At 40.0% G+C, this 26,449-nt stretch overlaps 1 protein-coding gene across 1 annotated transcript in view; it reads right to left on the reverse strand.

Annotated features, from left to right (window-relative positions):
• Window positions 1–21,760, reverse strand: part of rph3aa (rabphilin 3A homolog (mouse), a) — a 29,490-nt gene extending 7,730 nt beyond the window's left edge. Inside the window, 6 exon segments of the mRNA XM_053411556.1 lie at window positions 678–822; window positions 2,110–2,193; window positions 2,581–2,710; window positions 2,867–2,995; window positions 21,658–21,691; window positions 21,694–21,760. Of these exon segments, the coding sequence (XP_053267531.1) occupies window positions 678–822; window positions 2,110–2,193; window positions 2,581–2,710; window positions 2,867–2,995; window positions 21,658–21,691; window positions 21,694–21,760 (589 nt within the window).
• Between the last annotated feature and the right edge of the window lie 4,689 nt (window positions 21,761–26,449).

Raw genomic sequence — 26,449 nt, forward strand, 5'->3', positions numbered from 1 at the left:
TGAAAATGTGTGTGTGAAAATGTGAACTAAATAACTTAACAATGCATGGGCAAACTTAATATATCACAATACTTTTCTTCTTTACGTTTTTGAGCAGATACAAATATTGATCGAAAAACACATTTTCAAGATATCTAAAAATAATAGGTGACTAATATAAGCTAAATTATTGTATACATGGTTCAACAATACATTTCCCGAGGTATCCCTGCATCCTTTAGGAGTAGAGACATGAACTAAATCTAATATAGATTAAAACAATTATCATGAGAAAGATGTTATCATGTCGTCAATATGAAGTCATATAATGATAACATATAGTGTAATGTTTAAACTTTTGTAACCATTAAGATTGTAGACACGATGGACATATTATTTAGATTAACCAATCATTCCTGGTCATATGTGATAAATGATGTCACATCGATGTTATTATAAAATGGCATAATTACCATATAAAAAAGTTAGTATTGCCTAATTGTGGTATAGACAGAATGCATAGGTATGCATAGTCCTTCCAGTGCTTTTGATTTGGATCTGTAAATAACATATGACCCTTCAAATATTCTTAGGAGCAGGATAATGAGAACATTTAATGATTGTAGAGAATTATATTTTTCCACACGCATTATCTTGTGTATACAGGAGTCTAATCTTAATCTCATTATAAAGGCTACCGTGTCTTGGATGATAATTTGTTGAAGGTTCCTGTGGTCCATCGCTCTCAGTGCTGGCCTGTCGGGATCCGGACAGAGGGAGGGGGGATGGCAGACCCTGCTGCTCTCTTCCCTTGAAGAACCAAGCTCCGGAACGTTTGTGAACCTGCAGAACACACAGGGAATTCATACACAGGAATAATACGCTGCTGAAAGATGAGAATGAAAACTACTGGCTTTATATACAATCTCAGTTCTGTGAATATACAGTGTACACACATAAAATGGACCTAAATGCTTGACCTTTAGACAGATGAAAAATGCTGCAGGGAAGCTGGTGAGATGGGTGAGCTGGAAGAGGCTACAGTAGTCCAACAGAGCTAAGAGAAACTGCAGAGTTTGGATTTAATAACAACCACTGTCCCATTACACACAGGCACATTTTATCAATTCATAATCGAAAGATATTGATTAGTTCCACTTCCACTTTGACATTGATAAACCTGCATTATTAACAGCTGAATCTGCAGCTCCCATTACCTTTACCATTGTTTATTTGTTCGGATCACAACTTTACTGTTTTGGTTAATTTTTATTTTGGGGTTTCATGTTTTCAGATGAAAGGCTGTAAAAAGCCAATGTCCACTTCTTGTTTATCAGCAGATAGACAGAGTTAGTGAGCAACTGGTGAAAATAGTGGAGCATTTAGCAGCTAAAGGGGGAGATATTTCCCTCAGGAGGTGGTGGAGACCAAAAACAGAGATACAAGATGGAGAATACTCCACGTAGATTCATCAGTTGAACCCAAATCTGATTCCAAATGAAGGATCATGTTGCTTTTTAACTGCTGTATGAGTAAACAAGCGGCTGTTTCATAACAACATTTAGCAAATCAACTCAAAAGGTGATTGTTTGTTAATGGTGTGTTCACAGTTTGTTTCCACTGCCTCCAAGTGGCCAAAAAATCTCCTGGAGCAGCTTTGTTATCTATATTACTTCATTCTTTTATGTTATCGAGCAGACAAATAATCCCTTTGCATTTATTTAAAGAGTCTGGGCTCCCTGAGGCAGAGACCTCAGCCAACACAGCACCATCATCAAAACAGCCTTGTGTAACTGCATCAGCAAGAAAAGCAGAAACCAGACTTTTTTGTTCATGTTCTATATTAATCAAAATTCTATCTGTATTTTTTCCTTTAATTAAATAAGGGTTGAAATAAATCATCACCCATTATCCACTTCGGATATTGAGGTGCAATCAGGGGTAATTTTCCAGGCCACTGGACTTTGAAATGCGATTCTGTGCTAAAAGGTCAGTCTAAAAGCTGGAAAATGGTTCATGTCACAGGAAAATCTCTGCTCCTCGTTGGCAGAAGAACGACATAATGGTGTAATGTGGCCCCATGATTATATCAAGAGCCCTCTGTTTTCTTCACACACTCCCTGCCCTCACCTCTTGGTGCTCGTTGCAGATTCTGCACAGCCACACAGGACACGTTCGGCTGTTGCTCCGGATCCCACATTTGCTACACATGTGCTGCAGATATACAAACACACGTTTAACATTAAGACTCACATATATGAGCAAAATCCTGCACAGATTTAGTCCTTGATGGATATCAGGTGCACAGAGCACGTATATTTTTACAGTTCGGAAAGCATCATCTTCTACTTAGTTAACAGGAGCAGTTAATTAGGGCAACAAGAAACAGAATGTGATGCATAAGACAAACAGAGACACACTGTGTGTCAGAACAAGTTAGAGTATGGCTCACTGGCACCTTATTGCTATAGGAAACCTCTTGGGATCTGCACAACACTAGAGCACAGATAGTAAACAGAGGTCCTGCACTCACTACATCCTCTCGCCTTAGCTCTGATTACTTTCTTTGTCTAAGCAGAAGTTACACAGATATCCACCTACGTTCCTGCACTGCACGCAGAGGACAGCTGTGACCCCCTGTGATCCAAATGACGCCCCACACAGCAGACAGTGGGCCTGTCCATCACCACACGCTGTTTTCTTGATATTATCCAGGCGACTGGAGAGACGCCTGAGAACACACACGGATATGTGTAAGCACAAATGTGACACAGGTTTTAAACCAAAAATCATGCAGCTCAGTGGGCATCTGCAACCATGACATGATTCAAGTGATGTGATTCTGTGCAACAGAGACAATAGTTCTCTCTCTCTCTCTCTCGCTCACTCAATCCTCTGCTGCTCCTTGGCCTCCATCATGGCCGCACGAGCCAGTACACCGTTGATGATCTCTTTTTCCTCATCTGTGAGCTCCTCCCCTGGGGGGCCGCCAGACCTGTTCATCATCCACCCAATCCTGTACCAACAGCGCACACACACACACACACACACAAATAGAGAGAATGTTAGTGGCATGCAAAGAAAAGTGAAGTGCAGCTGAGACAAAAGGCCAGATCTTTATTTTTTGTGCATAGCCACTGATTAGTATATGAAAGGACAAGCACAGAGCTGGGAAATAACTCTCACTTAAAGCAGCACTGAACAAATGAAGGCGAGTAACACACAAGTAGGCGACACAATGACTTAGTAGTACACGTCTGAGATGTGGACATCGTCTGTGAGCAAATGATATGCACTTTGTTTCAAACAAACAGCCAGAGGCCAGATTTGTCTGGCTCAGAATTTCTGAAAGCCCCACATGCATCGTAAAAGAGAAATGGTTTCAATACCATTTTGATTTATGGGGATTTGATTCATTCTCTTAAATTTAGACTCTGAGTTTTTCCTATTTAAAATGTGCAATTTTGTCACACGACGTTTGAATAATCTATTTAACATAATAACTCTGAGAAACTGTATTTCAACCCACTTATATAACAATACTTTCTTGAAAAATGACAAGACAACCTGACTACACAGATTTTTCAACTACTGACCGTGATCAGGTCTTTCTCCCTTTGAAAGAATCATAGATGAAATCATCAGGACTATCTTACGTCAAACAAACATCTAATTGTTATTGACACCAAACATTTTTACAGAGCATGTTTCCTCTCCAAAACAAACTGACCCACTGATCTGATAAAAATCCTATAAAAACTCTGAGTAAAGCATTTCATGTTGAAAATCAGTGCTAACATTTGCTTCGTTTCTCTCTGTAAACCTAAGTTCCAGACACATTCAGCTTTACAGTCCAAACTCAAACTCCTTTAGTTGGTCACACAATGATTATCTCCGAAAATTGGCCGGCAGAAGTAAAAAAGCTCTGCACTTGCTTTCGGTTGGAAGCTTCCAGTATAACTTCTAATGAGGTTTAGAATCACAGAACGAGCAGAGCACAAATGTCTTGCCTGTTCAAAATCACATGGACTTAGCTTGTGAACTGAAAGCAGGAGATGGCTTTTTCCCCCTAAATCTGTCTATTTTGGTAATTTTGTGGCTTTCGATGCTATTGGTACCAGTATCCGTCAAATGATGCTATGGATCGATGGATGAAATAGAGCTTGTGGCTTCACATCTGCTCTATTATCACAGTGTTTCTTTATACAGTTACACTGAATATACCAAATATTACATGTCTTTAGGTGCGGTCTATGTATTTTGTTTCTAAAAAAATATTTGTACCATGAACCATGTATTGTGAACCATCTTAAAAATAATGTTTCCAATAATATGGTTCTGCTGTGTGCACCACTCTCCAGCCATGTATTTGATGTATTCTGAAACACAGTAAGGACGCATGTGTACCTATTTTTAAAGGGATTACAGTTTTCCAAGATTAGATCAAGGTGGCTATATTTGCTGCATGAATAATTGTAAAACACAGCCCTTAAGGCCACAGATGGAACTTAAATAGCTGCTGTGCTGTGTAGCTGTGTCCTGCACAAGGTCTGTGCACATGAAGGCAGGTACACACAGGGAATGTAATCATCAGCGTTATGTGGACGTGATTAACTGTGGCCTCAAATGTCGCCTTGAATGTCGTTGTTTGATTCCATCAATTATAGCAGCCTGGCTCCGGGGCTGATAATATCAGTTCTTCACAGGCTGAAATAAATATGGGTTTGGTCGTGTAAAAGTGCCAAGACTTTTTGATGAATTGATACATTTTTGAACAAAGGAAATGTAATCATCTTTGCCTCAGGTGAAAATGTTGATAGATAGAGAGAGATAGATAGATAGATAGGTAGGTAGGTAGATAGATAGATAGGTAGGTAGGTAGGTAGATAGATAGATAGATAGATAGATAGATAGATAGATAGATAGATAGATAGATAGATAGATAGATAGATAGATAGACCGATAGACAGATAGATAGATAGATAGATCGATCGATCGATCGATCGATCGGTAGGTAGGTAGGTAGGTAGATAGATAGATAGATAGATAGATAGATAGATAGATAGATAGATAGACTTTCAAACATCACTACAAAGATGTAATTTCTCATTTGAACATCACTGTGTCATGGTTGAAGAGGCACTCCCTGGTGAAGGGGAAGATTTACCGCTGCTGTGCCACAGTCTCTGGCCATTAAATTCCCAAACGTCTGCTGGTCATGTCCGAGTGCACAGGCACTGTGTACTTGCGCCGCTGCTCTGCCTTGAAAATAGGGCATAAATTGGGGCTGGTCATAGAAAGTGCACTGGTAGCTGTAATGTGTAATTGAAGTGTGGTCTGCAGTGTACATGCCTGAAGACACTTTCACTGCAGAGAAGCGCGCTCATTATCTTTTAGCAAGAACATGGTTAAGAGGAGAGAATGACCTCAACGTCTCGCCTCCGGTCCCACCAGGCTGCTGGAACAGACGACACCTCGCTGAACAACGGATCACGCAATGTGTTCGCTGACAATTAGAGAATAGAACGGAGATAAAATATCGCCCTTATCTAATTCACTTATAACAATGTACGTAGGATAAGGTGTTTTATGTTAATCAGAGTTTTTACAGCGGCATATAAACAGGAAGAGAGCAATGTAATCATTTCCATCAGTAGTAGCTTGGTAGAAATATGGTCTCTTTCAAAATAAGGACAAAACCAGAATATTTGGTGCAGTTAAATGTTCAGACAGACTGTGCTAGATGTTGTATGACTGTGTCTGATCATTCAACTTTACATGAGTTTGAGCAGTGGCTGCTGTATAAGAATATTTAAATTGCTCACATCAAGGCGTGGTCACAAAGTGAACATTTTGGGGGGACCAAAATCTCACAACTCAATATACACGAGATGAATTTGTATTTTTTTATTTTAAAAAATGTATATTTAATATGATATTATGCAAACTGTCCTCCAACCGGAATCAGTAGAACAGCATCTTATGCAACTAGCGAAGCAGCAAAAATATCCATGTTTGGATGTCTGTGTATGCTCGAAAACAGAAAAGCAAAGCCACACTTACGTACTAAAATACGATGTATCGACCGCTGTTTTTGTTGTGGTGCTTAAAGTCATTAGCTGGGAGAGCGGTGCCGTATACAGACGTATACAGTGCCGTCATGACGTGACCCTTTGAACGGCACTGGCCTGTAGAAAATAAACTGCGAACCAGCACCAGCACCAGGCTGGAACCGGGACCTGGTTTGTGTTGGGGGAAAAGGGATATTGGACAAATCGCATACAGAGCTGCCAGAAACAGGATATGAGCTGCACTACACCGTAATTCCTTAATTGTCAAAGTATCATAGTGACTATTTCGGACAGTGGTGTCATAATAGCATTACATTTTATTATTATTAGTCATCGGCCAGTTAACAATTGAATTTATTGGGGGGGACAATTCAACCATATTTAAAGAAATGGGGGGACTTGACCTCCCAATGACTAATGTGACTATTGCCCTGGCTCACATACATAACAGCTCAGTGCCCTTCATCTTCTTCATTCCGGTCCCCTCTCTGTTGTGTTCCCTGGAAAATTTCTTGTCCCCAATGCATATAAATGTCAGGGGTGGCTGTCATAGCGGACAGTGGAAACCAGACAGATTGATGGATGAGTGTGTGTATGTGTGTGTGTGAGTGGTGTGTGTGTGTGTGTGTGTGTGTGTGTGTGTGTGTGTGTGTGTGAGGTGACTCACAGGCTGTAAGTGTCTTTTCCTTTCAAACTGACCCCCACCTTTCTCACTGCGAATGCTTCAAGGCACACACACGCACGCACATTCACACACACACACACACGCACACAAACACACCCACACACACACTGTTATTATGAATCAAGTCACTGCTTTTACAGGCAGAACCACGTGAAAGTGCAAATTGATAGGATGAAAAAACATTTTGGCTTCATTTATAGATCCTGCAGAACCTTTGCTTCCTGCTGGAGTCAGACTATAAAACGTTTGTGTCTGTTCAGAAGGTCACTGTCAGATCAGATGATTATAAATTCTCATAAATTCTTGTCGTGTAGTGGCTGAGAAACATGAGAGACATGATGGACGTGACACGTTGCTCCCAGACCTATCGGCGTTAGCCTTCTGATATGAGGTGTGTGACATCACAGTAAAGGACGAGCTGGAGACGAGGACAACACCATGCGACACCTACAACTTCCTTCCTCTAGACCCAAGCTATAACAACGCTTGAAGGTGATAACGATGACAAGATAATGATGATAATTCATATTTTTGTTGCTTAGCAGAGTTTGAGACTGAGTCTAAGTGGGATCAATCTTCTTGTGTAATTCCCAACAAGAAAGAGAAGGAGCTTCATTTTCTAAAATGTAGAAAAATGTCTTTACTGTATCTAAAGTTATTACTATGAGAAATGTATATTATCAAATTATTGGATCAATTTTACTGATGCAATCGTGGGTAAGTAGCAGCTAAATGTTTACATTTGAATTTACTGCTTGTTTAATCATTGCATTATATTTTATAGAATGATCAAATATTTTTTATGTAATCTGGGAATAACAATATAAAGAACAGTTCCATTAGTGTCATTTGGAAAAATTTGAATGCTGCTCACAAGGGAAAGTATTGTATTACACAAATATATATATATATTTATATTGATATATTCAAAAAACTTTTAAAAACAAATTCAAGGCAGCTTGATATATTGTTATTTTTAATAAAATAAAATAATAATTAAAACACAGCTGATTGTGTCTGCAGCTGAAAGACGCCCAGATGTTTTTAGTGTCGTTGCCAAACAGACAAGATGTGTTTTCAGAGAAAACATGAGATGTGATGTGGATAAGTTGAGTCTGGTTCTGCTGCTGATAATATGAATGGGTTATTTCTCTCCACAGTCAACAGAGTGTTTGCTCATTGTGGGAACTGTCTTTAAGGTCTTGAACTTCTATATAAAGTGCCTTGAGGAAATGTATATACAAATTTGTCCCTATACAACTATAATTTCATTAAGTGAAATTGACTGTGTTGTTTGGAGGTGAGATTGTCGCCTCATTGTTTGTCCCAAATGTTTTGAAAAAGTAGCTTCAGTATTGATTAATGCTCGTTAGTAATTGTCTTGTAAGTAAATTTGTACTTTATTTCATTCCACTGGTGGAAACAATGACATTTTGAATTAAACACACATACAAATAGTTGCTCATCTTTAGAGCCAAGTTAAATGTCGACTCTTACATTTACTTTTTTTTATATGCATTTTTACGATATTAGCCATAAATTAGAGACAGGGGGAGTTGTTTTATCTCTCTCTCTCACACACACACACACACACACACACACACACACACACACACACACACACACACACACACACACACACACAGAGTATGAATTGATTATAGAGCAGAGCAGTCGCTGCCTTACAGCTGATCAATGTGCACTAGTGCTCTGCAGCAGGACATGAAACTCCTATCTGATTCTCAATGTCATCCACTGGAGAGGACAGAAACTGCTTACACATGACAGCATGTCAATACCAGCCCTGTTTTCACCCTGGAACCTCCCAGTGTTTTCCAAGTGCAGCACTTGTGTGTCAGAGCAACTGTAGTAGGCTATTCACATAATTACAACTGAGCCTTGAGGGCACTTCTCATCCCTGAGGGGTGATGAAACCTGTTGAGGAGATTTTATTTACTTAATTTTACATCCGTTGTGTTTGAGTGTGTTGGTTTTTTTTTTGCAGGTGGCAATAAAAGTGGTTATGAGATTCAATGATGATGAGTAGGAGGATCAGCTGAGGTAATTTAGTCAGACCACAGTGCTGACCAGTTGAGACTGAAAGACTAAGATGTGCAGCTCGGACGACTTCCCACTACAAGATGATGGGTCACAGGAGCTCAGTGATTTGGAAGGACCCCAGCGACAACATTCTGCCCAGCAGGACCATAAGGGGCCAGCTGAGGTGGCTCAAAGGGCCTGTGCTATTTATACAGAGCCGCTCAAGTCTCTCCTGATTTATATTTTGGTCAACATGCCTTACAAACTTTTTATGAATGACCAGAACCTGATGCATTAAGGGAGGGGCTGCACAGGCCAATCACACACATACAAAAAAGGCTACTTTGTTCCATGAACATTGTTTTGCTAACCCCACAGTTTTCCTGTTAAAGCAGTGACCTGCTTTCAGTAAGGCCTTAGTTCACCCGACCGCGTGAGAGACAACATCAGGGTAAGATTGAGGGATTAAAACTAACAGTTCTCCAAGAGAAGATTTATCAACAAACATCTGGCTGTTCACTGAACCCAGTGATAAACTGTGATTGTCCAATCATTGCTTCACCACTGTAAGTAGCGGCAGCAGGCCAGTCAAGTACATGTGGGTAAGATGTCGACCTTCCATGTGAAGTGCCTTGAGATAATGTATCTTATGATTCGGTGCTATACACATAAAATTGAAGTGAAATTGAATGTAGTGAGAACCTAAAATAAAGCAGAAAAGTATTAAAGATATGATCTGCTCTGCTCTAAACTGTAAACATTAGCATAACTAGTTTACATCTGACAGCTCAGTCGGTATATTGCTGTAAAAATAGTAGTAATAGTAAAATGCTGAGTCTGAGAGAGTTGGGGTTAAAGATAATACATGTGCTTGACCAAGCATGAGTCAGTCTCAGCTGAAAATCACATTTTTAGGGCATCAAATAACTAATCAAAATTCGTAATTGTTAATTTATTTTCATGTTCATTATTTGAACATTATGTGAACTTTTAAGTCTCATCCATATCCCATCTGCTAACAAGGAGGAGGCGTTGTTTACGACCTATACATATATCGTCAGCCACCAGGAGATGTTCAAGACAATTTGGCTTCATTTGATTGGGGCGCTGTGCTGTCATCCATCTTTGTGCACATGGTGCGATATCCGCGGTTAAGCTCTGTTCTGTTTCGAAAAGTTTATAATTTCACCAACTCCAGACAAAAGAAGACTTGGACCTTAACTCTGCTCATTCGTTCGTCTTCATCCCTCTAAGCTTGACAGACAGCGGGTGTGAAAAAGAGGTTGGTGAAATAGAGGATAAGCAGGAAGTTGGTAAAATTGTCCACTGTCTTATTGGGTAAACTTCTCATACTTGGTCCATAGATACAAATATTTTCCCTCAGCGTGCCTCCCAATAAGACACAGGCTAACATAAAGACAATGCCAGTCTGAAGGAAAGAAGAGAAACAGGATGTTGGAACGGAGAGCTACCCTCCATAACACACCTTCAACCATATTCATAGGACTAGAGGTACATCTTTAACCAATATTATTTGCATACTGTTATTGATAACTGTAAATACATTTCTATAGACTTTGCTCTCACTGTGCTGTAATGTTTATTATTTGAACTCCTATCAAATAGTGAATTATAGTTGTCTTGCTCACTGTGTTGATCGTTGTCCAACATGACAGCCAAATACTTTGAGGGCTATTACTCTACTCTAAATCCAAAGGCAGTATATCCTGTCCTAAATATGTGCATTATCTGAGAGATGATGTGGTTTTTGACAAGCACAGCATGAAAAATGGTGAAGTGTCTGATCTCCTCCTCCTCCTCTCTGACCTACACCAAGGACACGTGTCACCACATGAAGCCTGGCTTGATTTACACCTGCTTTATAGTGGGATTCGACTGTGGAGCAGATCGACCTCCAGGGAGCACGGGTACTTACATGTGTGTACAAAGTGTGCGGGCATGTGTGTGTGTTTGAGATTATAGCTTGTCAGGTGAGCCAAGTGTTAACTGCTCTATGATGATGAAGAGGAAGAGTAATGGAGCCATTTTCACATACCCACTTACAGTTTTCTAAATGGGTTAAAGACGTATTAAAAGCATTACTGACCCTCTGCTCCCATCCAAAATCAATTCTGAGTAGGAATTACATTTGAGATATAATATGATCTTCATCTTTAGAGCATTGGAAAGTTTTAATTCAAAGATTTAGATCTCTGGAAAAGTTGCAAAGCTTCACTACAAGCACGGCTTTCCACAACTAGTGGAGGGATTGTCTTTAAAATGTGATGACCCTCATGATTCCCAGAGGATAAAATTAGTTTATAGTGACTTTTGTTATCTCTGACATTTCCACTTGCAACACCATGGTGTTTACATTCGGGTCTTGTTTTAAATGTCCTGCCATTAAATTAAATTGACATCCAATGTTTGTAGAGGTAATGATATTTCCAAAGTATTTCATCTGATATTCATCAGGTCCGAATTTGTATCTGTTAAACTTTGGTTTATGACCTACCACCTAGTATTAGGTCCACTCAAAGGGGGAGTAAATTAGAGACATAGTTGTAAGTTTAAAAAGAATAAAGTCATAATTTCGGGCTGTGTGTTATCTGTATTCTTTGGACACATCCACATCACATTATCATAAATATTCTGAAGAAAGAACAACACAGACTTGAAGGAAGTGGCCTCTTTTGTGGAGGAGGAAATGATTGGTGGTGATCCACTGCAAGGCCATTGTCACACAGTGTAGTTCCTCAAGAAGCAATTAGATTGGTTCAAGATTCTGGATCCAGGAGAGTAGAACTCCAGCAAGCATGAGTTACTCCTTGCAAGTTATCCCTAAAAAGATTGTTTTCTTTATTTTCAATTGTATGACATTTTTCGGATTAAATTACGCCTTATTCTCGTGTTATTACTAGTTTTTTCTAAGTGATGATTACATTCTCCTAATTCAAAAAAAATTCTCATTAGATAATTACTTTACTCTCATAATATTATTACCTTTATCAGTTTTCTCATAGCCTTGTTCCACTCAGCACAAAGATGTTTCTCTCTCTCTCTGAGGTCAGATTAGGAGAATTCAAAGAGCAAGGTGTTGTTCTGTAATGTTTGCTGTTCTGTCGTCGTTCAGCTTATCACTCCTCTGCCTGTCCCTCTGCTTGTCCCCCCGTCTCTCCCTCTCATTCATGCTGCCTGTCTCCAGGCCGCTGGCCAGTTCAGTAAAGCAGGTCTTTTGTAATCCTCTGTAAGACCTTCACATGCCTGTTGTATTAACGTTAATATAAATTGACACACACAGAAACACACACATCCCTGCTGCTGACTTTCAGACACACACACATGCGCACACACACACACCCGCGCAGACTCTAGGACCTGTCACACACGGTCAGCGGCACAGAGAAAAGCATTGCGAATTGACGTGAAGTAAGAGGAAACCAAGGCATTTCATCTCCATGAGACTATGTGGGCTGACGAAGAGCTGCAGGGCCACACACACATGCACACACACAAACAAAAAGTTATTCATGTCAGCACACACAAGCGAACGCACACTGTGTGAGAGAGTATGAGCGCTGCGGGGAGGAAAACTGACAGATTGCGTCATCCTCCTGTTTCCTGTGACGCCAAGAGGCTTCCCCGCTTCAGACTGGTATGGCTTTTTTTTGCATTCTTCATATTCATGTGCACAAGAAATGGGCTCTCTGTTAATAATCATATGTGCTTAAATTACACAACATTAAGTGATGTATCTTTTCCATTGAATTCTGTAGGAATAAATCCACTGGTCAGGTTTTTTTTAATGTAGGTTCGATCCGATGTCTAATATAAGGTCTAATATTAACACAAGACAGTTTTATTCTATAACAACTACAATTTCTCTCAGATGGCATAAAGCACCAAGGCCCCAACGTCCCCTTATGAACCCACATTTAATTTGACAATTTTTATATGGATCTGCACAGAATCCCAAACAAGATCCATGAATTATTCTTAAGGAATCAACGACCATGGGGACAATCACTCTATCTCACAATGTTAAAGAAAACGGCAGGGTTTATTGGGTCAGGGGTTCATTTACATTTGAAGAATCGGTCACCATTTATTTAAATTGTTTTGGATTTGGCTGCAACAACACCACCCCTCCAGCAGCATATGTATGGTGAGCATATAGGACTGAATTTTCACTTCTGGGTGAACTATCCCTTTAAGTTAATTTTGGGAAACAAAACCCCTCCAGTGTAAAATCAGTACCAATTCGAACTCAAGTTATCTTATAAGAGCAGATAAAGAATATGTGGGAAAGTGCACTTTAAGGTTGATCCCATTGTTTTGAACTGTAGAATCACAAAGCTTGAGTGTTCTGGATCAGTGGCTCGACCTTAAATGAGGTTAGCCATCTCAGGAAACCCAAGTCAGGCAACCTCCTCCATGCTTAAATCACAGTTATTTACGGTACACAGAACATTCCCCAGGGAGCCCTAACGCTCCCCTCTGAATTAGAGTGGAACATTTCATCAGTCCTGCACACACGCACACCCTCGTCTGTTCAACATGCTCATCTATCCCGCTACACAGCCGGCCCACCCCCCCACCATCCATTCCTTCCCTAACACTGTCCCCACAGCTGTCACTTCTCAAACACACAACATCCCGTCAATCCGACCAACTAGAGTGCCATCAGTCTCCACACAAGTTTCATCTGTTCATCCTTTCACCCAATCGCCCCCACCCAGCCATCCAACCATCCAACCATCCATTGAAGCACTCTGTCACCTCGCCTCCCCCACACATCTCTCCACAGAGGCTTGTCCGACGAGTGAGGAAGCAGCTTATGGAGCTTAGTTCTGCAAAGAAGCTCCACCACCTACTTTATCCCCTGTCTGATGACTCTCTAGTTTGATTGTTAGGACTTGCGAACACGCACACAGTTGCACACTCACGCGCGCACACAAACACAAACAGCCCCCTTTCCGATGACTCCTGTGAAAAGTCACGCCTGGATAGAAGACTAATCTGGTCTTCAAATCCCAACATAGGCGTCTGAGAGCTTTGACGTCAGAACGTTTTCTAGACATGAACGCACCTCCTCTGTGCAGTGGAGGAGGAGAAGAGACAGTAAGACACATGAGAGTGAAAGACCTGATGACTTTCAAGCTACGTCCACACTTTTATAATGAAAGTGATCTCCAGTGTTTTGATTCTGTGTCAGAAATAATCTCCAACCATACTAATAGACCTGTCATGACTATACAACAGCATGGTGAAAATAAGATAAGGGATTTCTTTGTTTGGACAAGCGAGGAGGTGGAAGGGTTTCTGAAAGGGCCCGAAACACGTGTAATTTGTTTTTTGTATTCATCACTGATCACTGAGGCTAATGTCGTTTGTTAGGGTCACATAATAGCAGAGTGACGAATCAGGGAAGAGAAGGTCCTGATTGATAAAACTCATGTGTGTCTGTTTCATTGTTTCCAAAAGTCTCCATTCTCCATCCTTCAGAGGTTGTTGCACCTTGTTAAATCCTGTGAGACAACGTGTCATTTGTGAATATGGTCTATACAAATCAAATGTTATTGATTCATTGATTAAAGAAAACAATACATCCCAACAATATGAAAATGTGCCAAGCAGTAGGCTACTGTGTCGTCTCCTCATAATCATATATTACATATTCAGGTGAAAAGAAAGGCCTCCACATCCTCCTTCACTCCTCCACTGAAGGTAAGGTACAAAATAAGTTTACGGGTGATTCTGCCATCATTTGAATCAAACGTTATGCTCATTAAGGTTTATCACTGGTCAGCTCCATGCTGCCTGGAATCCAACATCTCTGGTCCAAACTAAACAAATGGTGGAGAGATTACATTTTTGTAAGTGCTATTGATGATCCCCAGAGGATGACAATAATGGTTTTTAGTGTCTGATTTTATTGGTTTGAATGGTAAACCCTATATAAAAAGGGTTCAGAGCGACTGTATCTAAATGATGGTGGTGTCCCCTGACTTGGCAGCACTATGATGTTGGATTTCTTTTGTTACTTTTTTTTTTTAAATATCCCAGGAACTAATAAATGGATGGACAGTTTAGTTCAACCGATCATTTCCCTTCAGAATTATTGCAATAACTTTGGTGATCAATCAGCTATTTATTAAATGTGTCCAATACTTCGTTTATGACAAGATTACCTGAAAAACTAATGACACCTCCATCGCCCACAGTTTGTACTTGGTGCTATTTAGCAAATGTTTGCATTCCAAAATAAAACGATGAACATGGTCCACAGTATCATTGCTCATTGCTGTCATGAGCATTTAGCTGAATGCACTGCAGGGTGAGGTTATATGAGGGCACCCTGGTGGCCTGAACTGGAATCAAACTTTGGAGCTTTGCTGCATATAACATATCTCCTCTCTCTCTCTCTCTCTCTCTCGCTCTCTCTCTCTCTCTCTCTCTCTCCCTTGCTCTCATTTCCTGTCAGCTCTCCACTGTCAGTTATGATCAAGGCATAAAATGCCCCAAACTTTTGCAGAAATGTTTAAAGATCCCATTCATTATCTGCAGGAATTTAAAAAAAACAAAAGCAGACCAGACGTCACAGTAATTATAATTAGCGGCTTGTCCTGCGTTCAGTGTGCGATTGCTCCGCATGACAAGTTAAATACGAGAGCACGCACCCATATGGTGAGCGGTGAGCGGAAACCTCTGTATCTGTACGTTTGTGTGTACACCAGGGGCAGGGCTGAAGCCACTAAACTGAGCAGAACAAAAAGCAAACCTCAGGCCATCTAACTCTGTCTCTTTCTGTCTACTGTATCTGTCTCTCTCTTTGTCTGCAAAGAGCGGGGAGGTTTCTACATAGTCTGACTTCACGAGGAGGACGGCTGGAGATATAATGATGAGAAATAAGGACAAATACACCACATCCTCTTAGAGGAGTCATTAGATGTGATGCACTCATCAGCAAACCTTTGCTCTCTCATCCAAACCAAGTCCGCAAACATCATTATTCACATTGTTAGAGACTGGAAGTCTGCTGCTCCAAATGAACAGCATACAGAGTGTCAGTGAGAGGTGGCTGGAAGAGAACGGAACAGATTCAATGCTCCTTCTCACAGGTTCTCAAAGTTTGTGTGGCGCTGAAATCTCCGAGTTTTGTTTATGAAAAATAACTATGAAATAATACATACATGCAGTACGGGAGAAGATCTGTTGCTAAACCTTTAGTTCAGGATTGATGAGATAACCTTTAAGTGCTCAGAAAAAGAATAGGAATTTCAACATCAACAATTCCCACTAATAGGAATTATTTACGGGTGACCTATGATGTCATATCAAAATGTTTGCTTTCATGAAGGCCGACAAAGGTTTAACTGCATCCAGTGTCCATGAGCTAAAACCCCATCCAGAACAAGGTGTTGGTTAGATTTGGTAACCCCAAACTATACTGGGTCAGACTCAGAAACCACATAGGTCCTGCTTATGTGATGGGTAAAGTCCTTTAAGGCTTGTCTCGCCGCTTGGCAGCAATTCAGGCAAAGCATCGCAAGACCAGACTCCAGCGAATGGAGAGAGAGCTACGACTGTACAAGGGGATAAAAACTGCAAATGTGGAGTTAGATTAGAACAAATGCAAACTTCTGCTCCTTCGAGAAAAGTTTTCGCTTTCATCGGTACAACAACATGATTCTTTGATATGTTTGGCTGTTATAAAGAGATGAGGTGTAATATGTGTTGTTGTAGGCTTTTATATTCAATCTGGCCTCTCTCTGGTTAAGTTAAGAGAGTTTCTCTCTGGTTAAGTTTTGTGTTGTTTCTGCACTGAGCCTTTGAGCTCAAAGTCAATCTGAACTTTCTCTTCGTCACTTGTAAAATGAAACCACTGAAGCAGCTTTGCACTAAATCAATCAGAGGCAAAGAACACGCAGACATTTTGTGGACGCACTTCACAGTGTCAGCGCTGTCGATGTTCCTTTAAATGGGTTCAGATGGGGCATCTTCAGGGCCACGTAGGCACCTTTTTCTGGAAGATGAAAAAGGACCCAAATGACAGATTGCTGGTGGTGTTGTGTGTCGGACCTTTTTGCCCCGAGGCCCCTGTCAGAATATTTGGGTCATGCAGGGGGAGGGATCTTCACACAGCACCATGAAAAAGTGTTGTAGTAGTTTTCTGTTTACAGCTGTGTTGTGTGACCACAATATACGGCTAATCAGACACTCCTGGTCACAGTGGATTTGTGCAGCACATCTGCTGCGCCTGCTGTGCCAGAGAGAAGTCCACAGCCCCTGAAAACAATAATGCCTCAGCTGCAGATCTGAGGAGAAGGGAAGTCAATTACTGTACAGCTCAACCATCCAGACTGCTAAAACGCTGCAATGAATGAGCTCATGTGGAACAGTCCTCACATGAAGTAATGGGAAATGGGAAGTTCATGAATTTCAATTGATTGCTGGAATGGATGAGGTCACAGTGGACTTGACCCCAGCCCTGACAACGCTTTATGATCAAAGAGGCAATTTCACTCACTGAAACTGGACAGGTGCCCATGTAAAATCCATCAACAGTATACAGCTGCTGTTTTTTACTTCCTTAAATGGTGCAATCGGTGAACAATAAAGTGTGAGCGAGTGGTGAAAACAGACAATTCTAAAATAAAAACATATAATATAATTTGATAAACAGAAAGTCCTTGACTTTATTTCACTTTTATCTTATTTTTTTGACACACTCATTCATTCTGAATTTATCACCTCTATTTAATGCTCAGTTTCCTCAAACCAGCCAGAAACATAATCTTTCATTGACCTTCAGTGGTATCTACTCTCGGAGATGGATGCAGCATCTATGCAACCCTAGAACATGTTCAATGACATTAACTTTCGAAAATACCTGCATATAGCAGCGTGGTATAACAAATAACCTAAGCGTCAATGCCACAGTCACAAAATCCTTATTGGTGTATGGACAACAACAGAATGTTGGACCATATCCTCGGTGCATGAGCAGTCATCTTCATGCCTCTGCTGCTGTTTTGTCCATACAGGCAAATTGGACGCTGGTGATAAAATGTACCCAGTGGATGATTAATGACGTATTCACCTCATAAACCATGACACATGTCTCTCCCTCGATATGACACTTCATTAGTCACGTATAATGATAAAAAGTGCAGGACAGGCGATTCTGGTTTGAAATCACATCCCACTTGTCTATATTAAGATGAGGTTTACAGTTGGGCGAAAAAAATACCAGGCACTGCTTCCTTAAAGAAAAAGATCTTTGGACCCGCGACACACACATTCATCGCTAAGTCACACTGCTTCCTTGATTGCAAAGAAAATCTGCAATGGTACATTTTATAGACATAGTAGAGACTTCTATTTAGCACTTTAGGAGTATATTATTGTATTTAATTTGAGTCTAAAGTGGCCATATTTCTTATTTCAAAGGGAAGACCTGTGTCTCAATTCAAGGGACACATCCTTCAGGTCAACTAGGCTTTCCCATTTCGGAGGTTCCTTCCAACATCCTTCCATTCCCAAGCAACAAAGAACCCAGTCGGGATCTTTCTCTGGCAAACCTATTCCAGGACTCATGCTTGTCGGTAATAAAACCAACGACCAAGCAATGTGAGCGGCCGAGTGGCTTTAAGTAGCTAATGATGCAACAGTAAGGGTGGGACGAGCTAGCGTTGAAAATAGGAAATTCTTCGTAGACCAGAATGTCTCATTTCAGTGTGGCCTCTGTGGTTGACTCAGTGTAGGAATGCCACGAGTTCCTATCTAGACCGAGTCCTCCGAAGGATGCAGCTCCGGAATTGGGACACAGGTAAATCATCCCTGTGGAATGGGGTCTTTTGTAGTGACGACCTAAAAGAGATTTACCAGTTGAATCAGCGGCTCCCCTCAGCTTTACTGAGCTTTATAGTGAGTTTGAGCTCACTGTGTGTGTGTCTAGACCTTGACTTTCATACCTCTCTTACACCAAAAGCAATTATGTATATGCAGGCCTTTTTAAATGCGGGTAAACCCCCCTAAAAAGGCGATTACCTACTTTCACATTGCCATAAGAAGGGTTTGCCTTTGTGTTTTTCCAACCTCAGTGCGTCATGTCAACGTCACGACAACTGAGGCGCTCTCTCACCTCGCTCTCATAATAAGTACGTTCACCTGCCTGTTACCTTTCCATCACTGACAATCAGAGCCAGAACTAAAGAAAACTGTCTACTACAGAGTCATTTCTGCTGGGAGTGAATGCAGATTGTATCCATTCCAATTATAGACAAAAGCCTGATGTAGGTGGGTATTAGCGGATTTATTTACCAGTGGAAAATGGGCTTTACTTTACCCTTTACTCGCTTTATTGTTCTCACAGGGTCGTTTTGACCGGAGCAGGCAGCTGTTTTCAGAGAAACATCTGTTAAAAGCCTCTTCTCAGCAGCAAACAGCAGACAGATACAGTTAGAGGCAAGCGATGAACTTACTGAACCACTAAACAGCTAAAGAAACAGGTATTTTTCCTCAGGACTTGGTGGAAAACCAAACCAGAGCTAAAAGACAGGAAATGTTGGATAATGATATTTAGAATCATCAGGTGAACATTTGAAACATGATTCCAAAAGAATGATCATGTTGCTCCGCTAATAAGTCCAGTCGGTGTTCCCGGATTCTAATGGCACCCCAGTGCCCAAAAAACTGATATTGAAGGATCTAACAGATGATGGTTAACTTCCCTCACAGTTACCTCTCCTTGCTTCCAAAAGCAGCTTTCATTCGAGACAATTAAGTCCTGCCTGCCAACATCTGAAAAGCAAAGACTCAAGTAAAAAAAAACCTACAGTAAGATGGATTTCCCCTGATCTCAGCAGTCAGGGGCTGTCGAGGGTGTGAAGCGTTTATACCCAAGCACATTAGCCACATCAGGCTCCACCTGAGAGCTCAGCAGTCTGTATAATCCAGCACCACCCACCTCGCACAAACCACAGTCAATACAGCTGATTGAGGGTCAAAAGGAGCATTCAGCAGAGATTACAGGGAGCATGGGAAAGAAGAGCAGGCTCAATAAACGTGACCATGGCTGTGGATGACAGACAAAATAGGAAAATGAGTGTTATGGTATTGAAAATCAATGTTGCACGCACACACACACACACACACACACATAAACTGAGCGAGTCCATGCCTTCTTTCTTCCTCATCTTTCCCCATCCCTTCCTCTGACTTCACTGCTGCCACTACACGTTAGGCCTCACACTCCCTTACTCTCTGATGGTTTCTCTGGACCCGTCCACCGACTCTAACAGGGAGAGAAAGGAGACAACATCTCTGCTGCACACGCTCTTCATACAGTCCACTTCGGGAGGGGCCGCCGTTCCAAATTTCTGATTTAGTGTACACGGTAGATGCACATTTCGGGAAATAAAACTCATTTGTTTTCTTGCTGTTAGTTAAAAGATTGATGCCACTCCCACCATGTAAACAGGAAGCTACACCTGAAGGATGGAAACAGTTGGAACCTTGTGCTATAGAGAAAACCAGTGTCATATATATTATCTCTTTTATGTTGCTCTCATGTCTACACCATGTCTAGGCATGTTTATCATTAGTTCATGTCCTGCATCAAAGGCTGTGTAACAGCTCACGTTTTTATCCAGCTATACGCACATTAATTTTCATACTTCAGGTTTATTTTTCCACCATTAATCCTTGACCTGCACTCAACGCTGTGCCTGTTCACATCCGGCGTAAACGCTGACGGCAGCCGCTAACGTCGCTGCTCACTAAAATATAAACATTTTACAAAGTACTGAGTTAGCACTCCCTCTCGTTTGATGTTAACACGGAGCTGATGATGGGCTGTCATTCATGGGCACACCTTACAGTTAACAAGGGATGGAGTGGAGGATAAAGCAGTTAACGCTCAGTCTTTTACACAGAGCTCAGCTGGAAAAGTGTCGTTATTAACAGTGTTCGGACGATGAAAGTAATTTCTCTGTTACACAGTTTTTCCATCAGAGAGCGCTGACAAGGGACTCTCAAATATGTAGTGTGTATTTGTGTATGTTTGTGTGTGTGTGTGAGTACTTCATACATTATGAATGAATTTGTAGTGATGAAATAAGAAGCTTATGTTCTTCAACCAAATCAAACCAGAATCACAGTGAGCATACAGTAATGAACAAATCACGTATAAAATATGACTTAAATGTTTACTATATAAACAGGTTTTGTTTTACTATACTTTTGTCTTTTAGTTTCTGGATAAAAAGGCTACTATGGGGAAAAAACTATTAGATATGCTTTGTCAGATTCTTTTTGAAAGATTAAATATATTAAGTGCATCAGAATCCACTGTCAGTCAGTCAGGCTGTATTTGATATAAGGCGCACTCCACATCACGCCTATGTTTTTTAACATGAAAATACATCTTTAAATTAAATCGACAGCACACGACATAGAAAGAAGCTCAAATAATGTCACAGCATTTATAAAAAGAATAAACAAGAAGTTAATTGTCTATGGTATTGATCAATATAACATAAATCACTAACTGTAACGATTAAGTTTAATTAGTATTATTTTACGTAAATAAATACTCTTTTTTAAATAAATATGATCATAATTACATAGCTAATGCTGATTTGAGGACATTTTCAATAACTTCTTCTCCTGCCATCCACCTTGATTAAAAACGTAGCCACCAAAGGTAATTTTTCACCATTAACAGCCTAAGCTTAAATTCCTAATAAAGATTTAAATCAATCAATCAATCAATCAAATTTTATTTGTATAGCCCATATTCATGAATTGAGACGAATTACCATTCGTCTCATAGTTACAATCAATTGTAATGAATGAAAAATGACAGTGTCGTCTTACCTGAGGCGTTGGAACAGACGTGGCGTTCTTTTGTTTTCTCTGTCAGGATGAGAGCTGCTTCAGTGTGACAGAAAGTGTTTGGCCAGCAGCTCCGTCTCAGCATCCAGCATCCTCTCCGCTACTCTCCTCCTCACTGTCGTCCTCCTCAACACACACACTGTAGTAAAACCCTCGCTCCGCCTCCCTCCCTGTCATCCTCCCTCCCTCCCTCCCTACCTCTCTTCCTCTTTTCCTCTTTCACTAAATCCTTCCTCTCTCATCTCTTCAGCCAAAGACAAGATGGTGATGCCACCGTTTAATTAAAGCACCATTGACTGTGCTGTATTCTGCTGCTGCTAATCTTTCAAATCATCCAGATGTGCAAAGAATTTACTAATGTACTGCACTTATGGTTTGGATACAGGAGAATTTCCATTTTACAAAACTGCACATTTCCGATCCACCATATTTATCTGACAGCAATAATTTCCTGATCTAGATATTGTGTAAAAAAGGGGGAAAGTAAAGACATAAAATACAATAAATAGTTGCAGATATAGTTTAATATAATATAATACAATATAATATAATAATTGAAACTGTGTGATGGTTACTATTGTTGGCTAGTGCCTCTGACAAAAGCAATATGTCAACTTGGAACAGCCGCGTCGTCTTTAAACTATGAATTTCTTTACCACAATTACCCCATAGCACATTTACAGTTGCAGATATGTGGGTCATTGACGTCACGTGACACCTATATTTTCTCTCCGACTGCATTCTCTTCTGTTAAAAAAAGGTTTAAATACATAAAGAAATACCATATATATTTAGTTCCTGTCCCGTATATGTAAACACTTTAAATTTCCAAAAATCATTAGTTATTTAAATGTTTCTGTTTCTAAAGTGTCAAAATATCATGTGGTGCAACCGTCCGGCCATTACTTACTCTTTGAAATGACTCAAAATCTATTCAAATTTATTTTCTGCCAAATTTGGCATAATAAGTCTTTTGTAATCATGAACAAAATTCGTGTACATTTGAATTTCCATCATAGCATACAAACAAACTTTGTCCGATGATGTCCATTTTATGAAATATCATGAAATTGGTCATTTCTATCACGTCAAGAAATGACCAATTTGGGACTTTGATGTTGAAATCCACTCAAGGACAGGAAGTTGCATCATAAACCATTTTTCCAAGGACCCATGGAGGCAGCAACAGGCTTGTAACTCTCTCTCAAATTTGAAAAAAAAAATCACAGCTGTTATGTGGTTGCCACATTTGGATATCATGTGGTATGACCTCAAAAAAACTATGAATTCTAAGTTATTTCTATAAATATATATTTTGATTATAAATTTCATAGAGACCTTTTGTGCTGACCTAGTTTGTTTACTTTAGATGGCCAATTCTGTGGCTGTGTTTTGCATGATAGATCTATGTATGAGATCATTATTTACAAAAATTCTAATGAAATGCAACTACTTTGTTACTAATGACTTTATATCATTGAGAAATTGTCAGCATATTAAGGAAATTAATACATTTTAAGATAAATTACGGTCGCACCACATGACATTTTTTAAGGCCACAGCCAATTCATTTAGATGAAAAAACACTAAAATCAAATAATTTGAAATTTGTATATCATTTTATGTGTACACAACATTCCTTTGAATAATTATAATAGATATCCTTTTTTTTTGTATTTTAAAATTGGCCTGTTGAAAATCCTTATTAACCCATGTAGCTAAAAACATATTTTGAAGAAAGATCCCAAACGTGAATGGAAAGGATGCACAGCTGCTTTCCTCTTTCCTCACTTGATCATCTCGCCGCCCCCCCTGGATTTATCGGATGAGCCCTTTGGGAGGTAATGACCCGGAGGTTGGGAACCACAGGATTAAACTACCAAACTGAACATAAAGAATTTGAAACCTGCTTCACCTCCAGCAGCTCCAACAGCATCATGCTCATGAAGCATTGTTGCGTCACTATCTACCATCTGATCATGTCAGATAACATATCCAGCTGAGGACTTTTATGTTAGTACCTCAGGTCAATTTTGCTGATAACGCTAAACTCTACTTCTATTTACCTGTAAACGAGTCAAGGACCTGAATTCTGTCCTCATCTAGCTTTTTTACGAACACAATTTGCTAAAAGTTCAGAGTGCCATATAGGGCTGAGTATATGAAAACAGACAAACACTAGAGTGTGGACGGCAATGCATTTATATAAATATATGAAGCTATATACAACATTGTAGCAGCTACAGTAGACAATTGCAAGTCAAATTGTGAGTTAAAGATATTGTGTGATATTGTTTGATTTGTTTGCTACCGTTTTAGAATGAAACTTAGTCCCATCCATTTAACTCTCTGCCTCTCTGAGTACATACACGTGCTGTATAATAGCCTTCGTCCATTCAGCATATGGGAATCCTTTCTAATAGATCTATTTTTGGTCCTTTATTTACCCTCAAGCGAAACAGCTGCACTTATTATGTACAATACAATACAAATCCAATAGGCCGGCTGCACTGTGCAATTAGAGACCGTACTGATTATGTAATTCTATTATTCAGTGAACGTAGCCAAGAGTTAACCTGAAGCCATTTTCAAGAACAGGCAGCGGAGCAACAAAAGCCAAACACTGTTACCGTTACACATGTGAAACATTACACTGACATGTGAAAAGCATCTTCATGTCACAGTGCTGAAATAAGCCTCAGTATCTGTGGAGCCACTTTGATTTATTGGATTGTGGTTATTGTGTCCCGGAGGACACTTCCTGTCCCCTGAAGGTTCGACTGAAATTAAACGGCTGCCGGTCATCTGAAGTGTGCAGCGGTGGTCGGCCTGCTGTTGCCCTCTTGTGGCTCCTTCCTTGTAGAGGCTAATCCACTGGCTCCCTGTCTGAGCCTGCTGTGTCATCACGCTGTGTTGCACACTTAATTGGCCAAACATTTCGCTGGCGAGAAGATTTGCACGAAGCCGAATGTTAATTCAACCTTGAAAAAGTGCGGAAACAAGCTGTTGGTTAAGCCACAAGATGTGAGGCAGGCGTCGGTTCGTGCAACAGGATGGACCCTTGACTTTTCTTTACTTAAAGAATGAGAAGTAAATCAACTACTAACACAGAGCATTGAACCTCAGTTCCAACAAATTGGATGGTGCAAGATGACAAAATAAAGTGCAGTAAAATTAAATTGAGCTTTTTCATGTACAGAGAAGATACTTAATGTAAACAACATATGATTATCATCATTATTCTCAAAATGCAGGTTACAATGTTCTTAATGCAGGCAAAGTAAATACACTCTTTTATAACATGTGGCTCTCTGAGGTTTCTATTTAAAAAAAAATGTAAATATCATCAGGGTTGTTTAGGAAAAGCTAAACAAAATTGTATCAGAATCTAGGCTACAATATATAAAATGTAAAAACATGCGAAGCATTACTGTAGTACATTTATTTAAGTATTACATGTGAGAATAGCTAGATGGATTATTACTACTTTTTATACTACAATTTATTTGTTGATTTATATTTTAGTTTTACATGTTAGAATCTAGAGTTTAACTAAATTAATCAAATAAATGTTATACCTGCATTTCTTTGGTATTATTCCTGCATTCCTTTCATTTATCATAACAACCTGTGTGTGTGTGTCTGTGTGTGTGTGTGGGGGGGGGGGGGGGGGGGGGGATGTACCTGCCAACTAAGTTCCAGGATTCACTTGCATCACACACTGTTTGTTTGATGTTTTGTCAGTAAATGAGTCAGTTGGTTAATGTGCGTGTTTCAGGTCTGACTCTTTCTTCACATATCTACATAATGAGGCACTGGTCATGCAAACACGTACTTACATAAGCCAAAGAAGTGACTTGCAGATCAGAGTAGCTCAGCACTGCCTCTCTGTATTAACGTAAAGTTGATATCCTGCACTCTAAGAAGAGGCTGTGCTCTGATGGACGCCCGACGTGATAGTCAGATTTGCAAATGGTGCAGAAGTGCCTGAGGGATCAAACTGATGGGGCTGTGTTTGCATAGTGGTTAAAGAAGAGGATGACCACAGGGCTGCCCTCAAGTTACTGATCCCCAAACCCTGCTCAACGGACCACAGTGACAAGAGAGTGTAAGTGTAGAGATTAACAGAGCGGGCATGTGCATGGGGGTAAGTTAGGTTTTAACCTTGAGCTTAAAGCTTCAGTGTTTTGGATTTAGTGATATCGAGTGGTGACTTTTCAGATTTGCAACCAACTGAATATCCCTCACTTCATCCTCCTCTTCCAAGTGTGTAGCAGAACAGGAAACATGAACACATGAATGTCCCTCTCTGGAGCCAGGGTGTGGTTCGTCTGTTCTGGGCTTAATGGTAGAAACATGGCGGATTCTGTGGAAGAGGAGCCTCCTCAAATGTATAATATATAATATGATGGAAAAAAGGGCGAAAAACACAATTATTCCCCATTTCAGGTTATTATACTCAAATGAAACATGATTATAATGAATTATTATGGATATTTGTATTATTAATAATAACAACAATTATCATCATCATCATCTGAATAATCATAATAATCATAATAATCATAATATTCAGAATAATTGGAATAATCATAATAATCATAAAAATAACGAACATTATACTCTATATTCTGCAAAAACGATCCTACAACAGCTGCTGGAAATGAGGTCAATGAGAACCATGAGACTGAACCAAAACAATAAAAGCTCATAAAACCAAAACAATGATCTAAAAATGTCCAAAAATATCTGTAGAGCGTAAAAATATTGATGT

The sequence above is a fragment of the Pleuronectes platessa genome, chromosome 19, assembly GCF_947347685.1.
Source record: "Pleuronectes platessa chromosome 19, fPlePla1.1, whole genome shotgun sequence".
NCBI lineage: Eukaryota > Metazoa > Chordata > Actinopteri > Pleuronectiformes > Pleuronectidae > Pleuronectes > Pleuronectes platessa.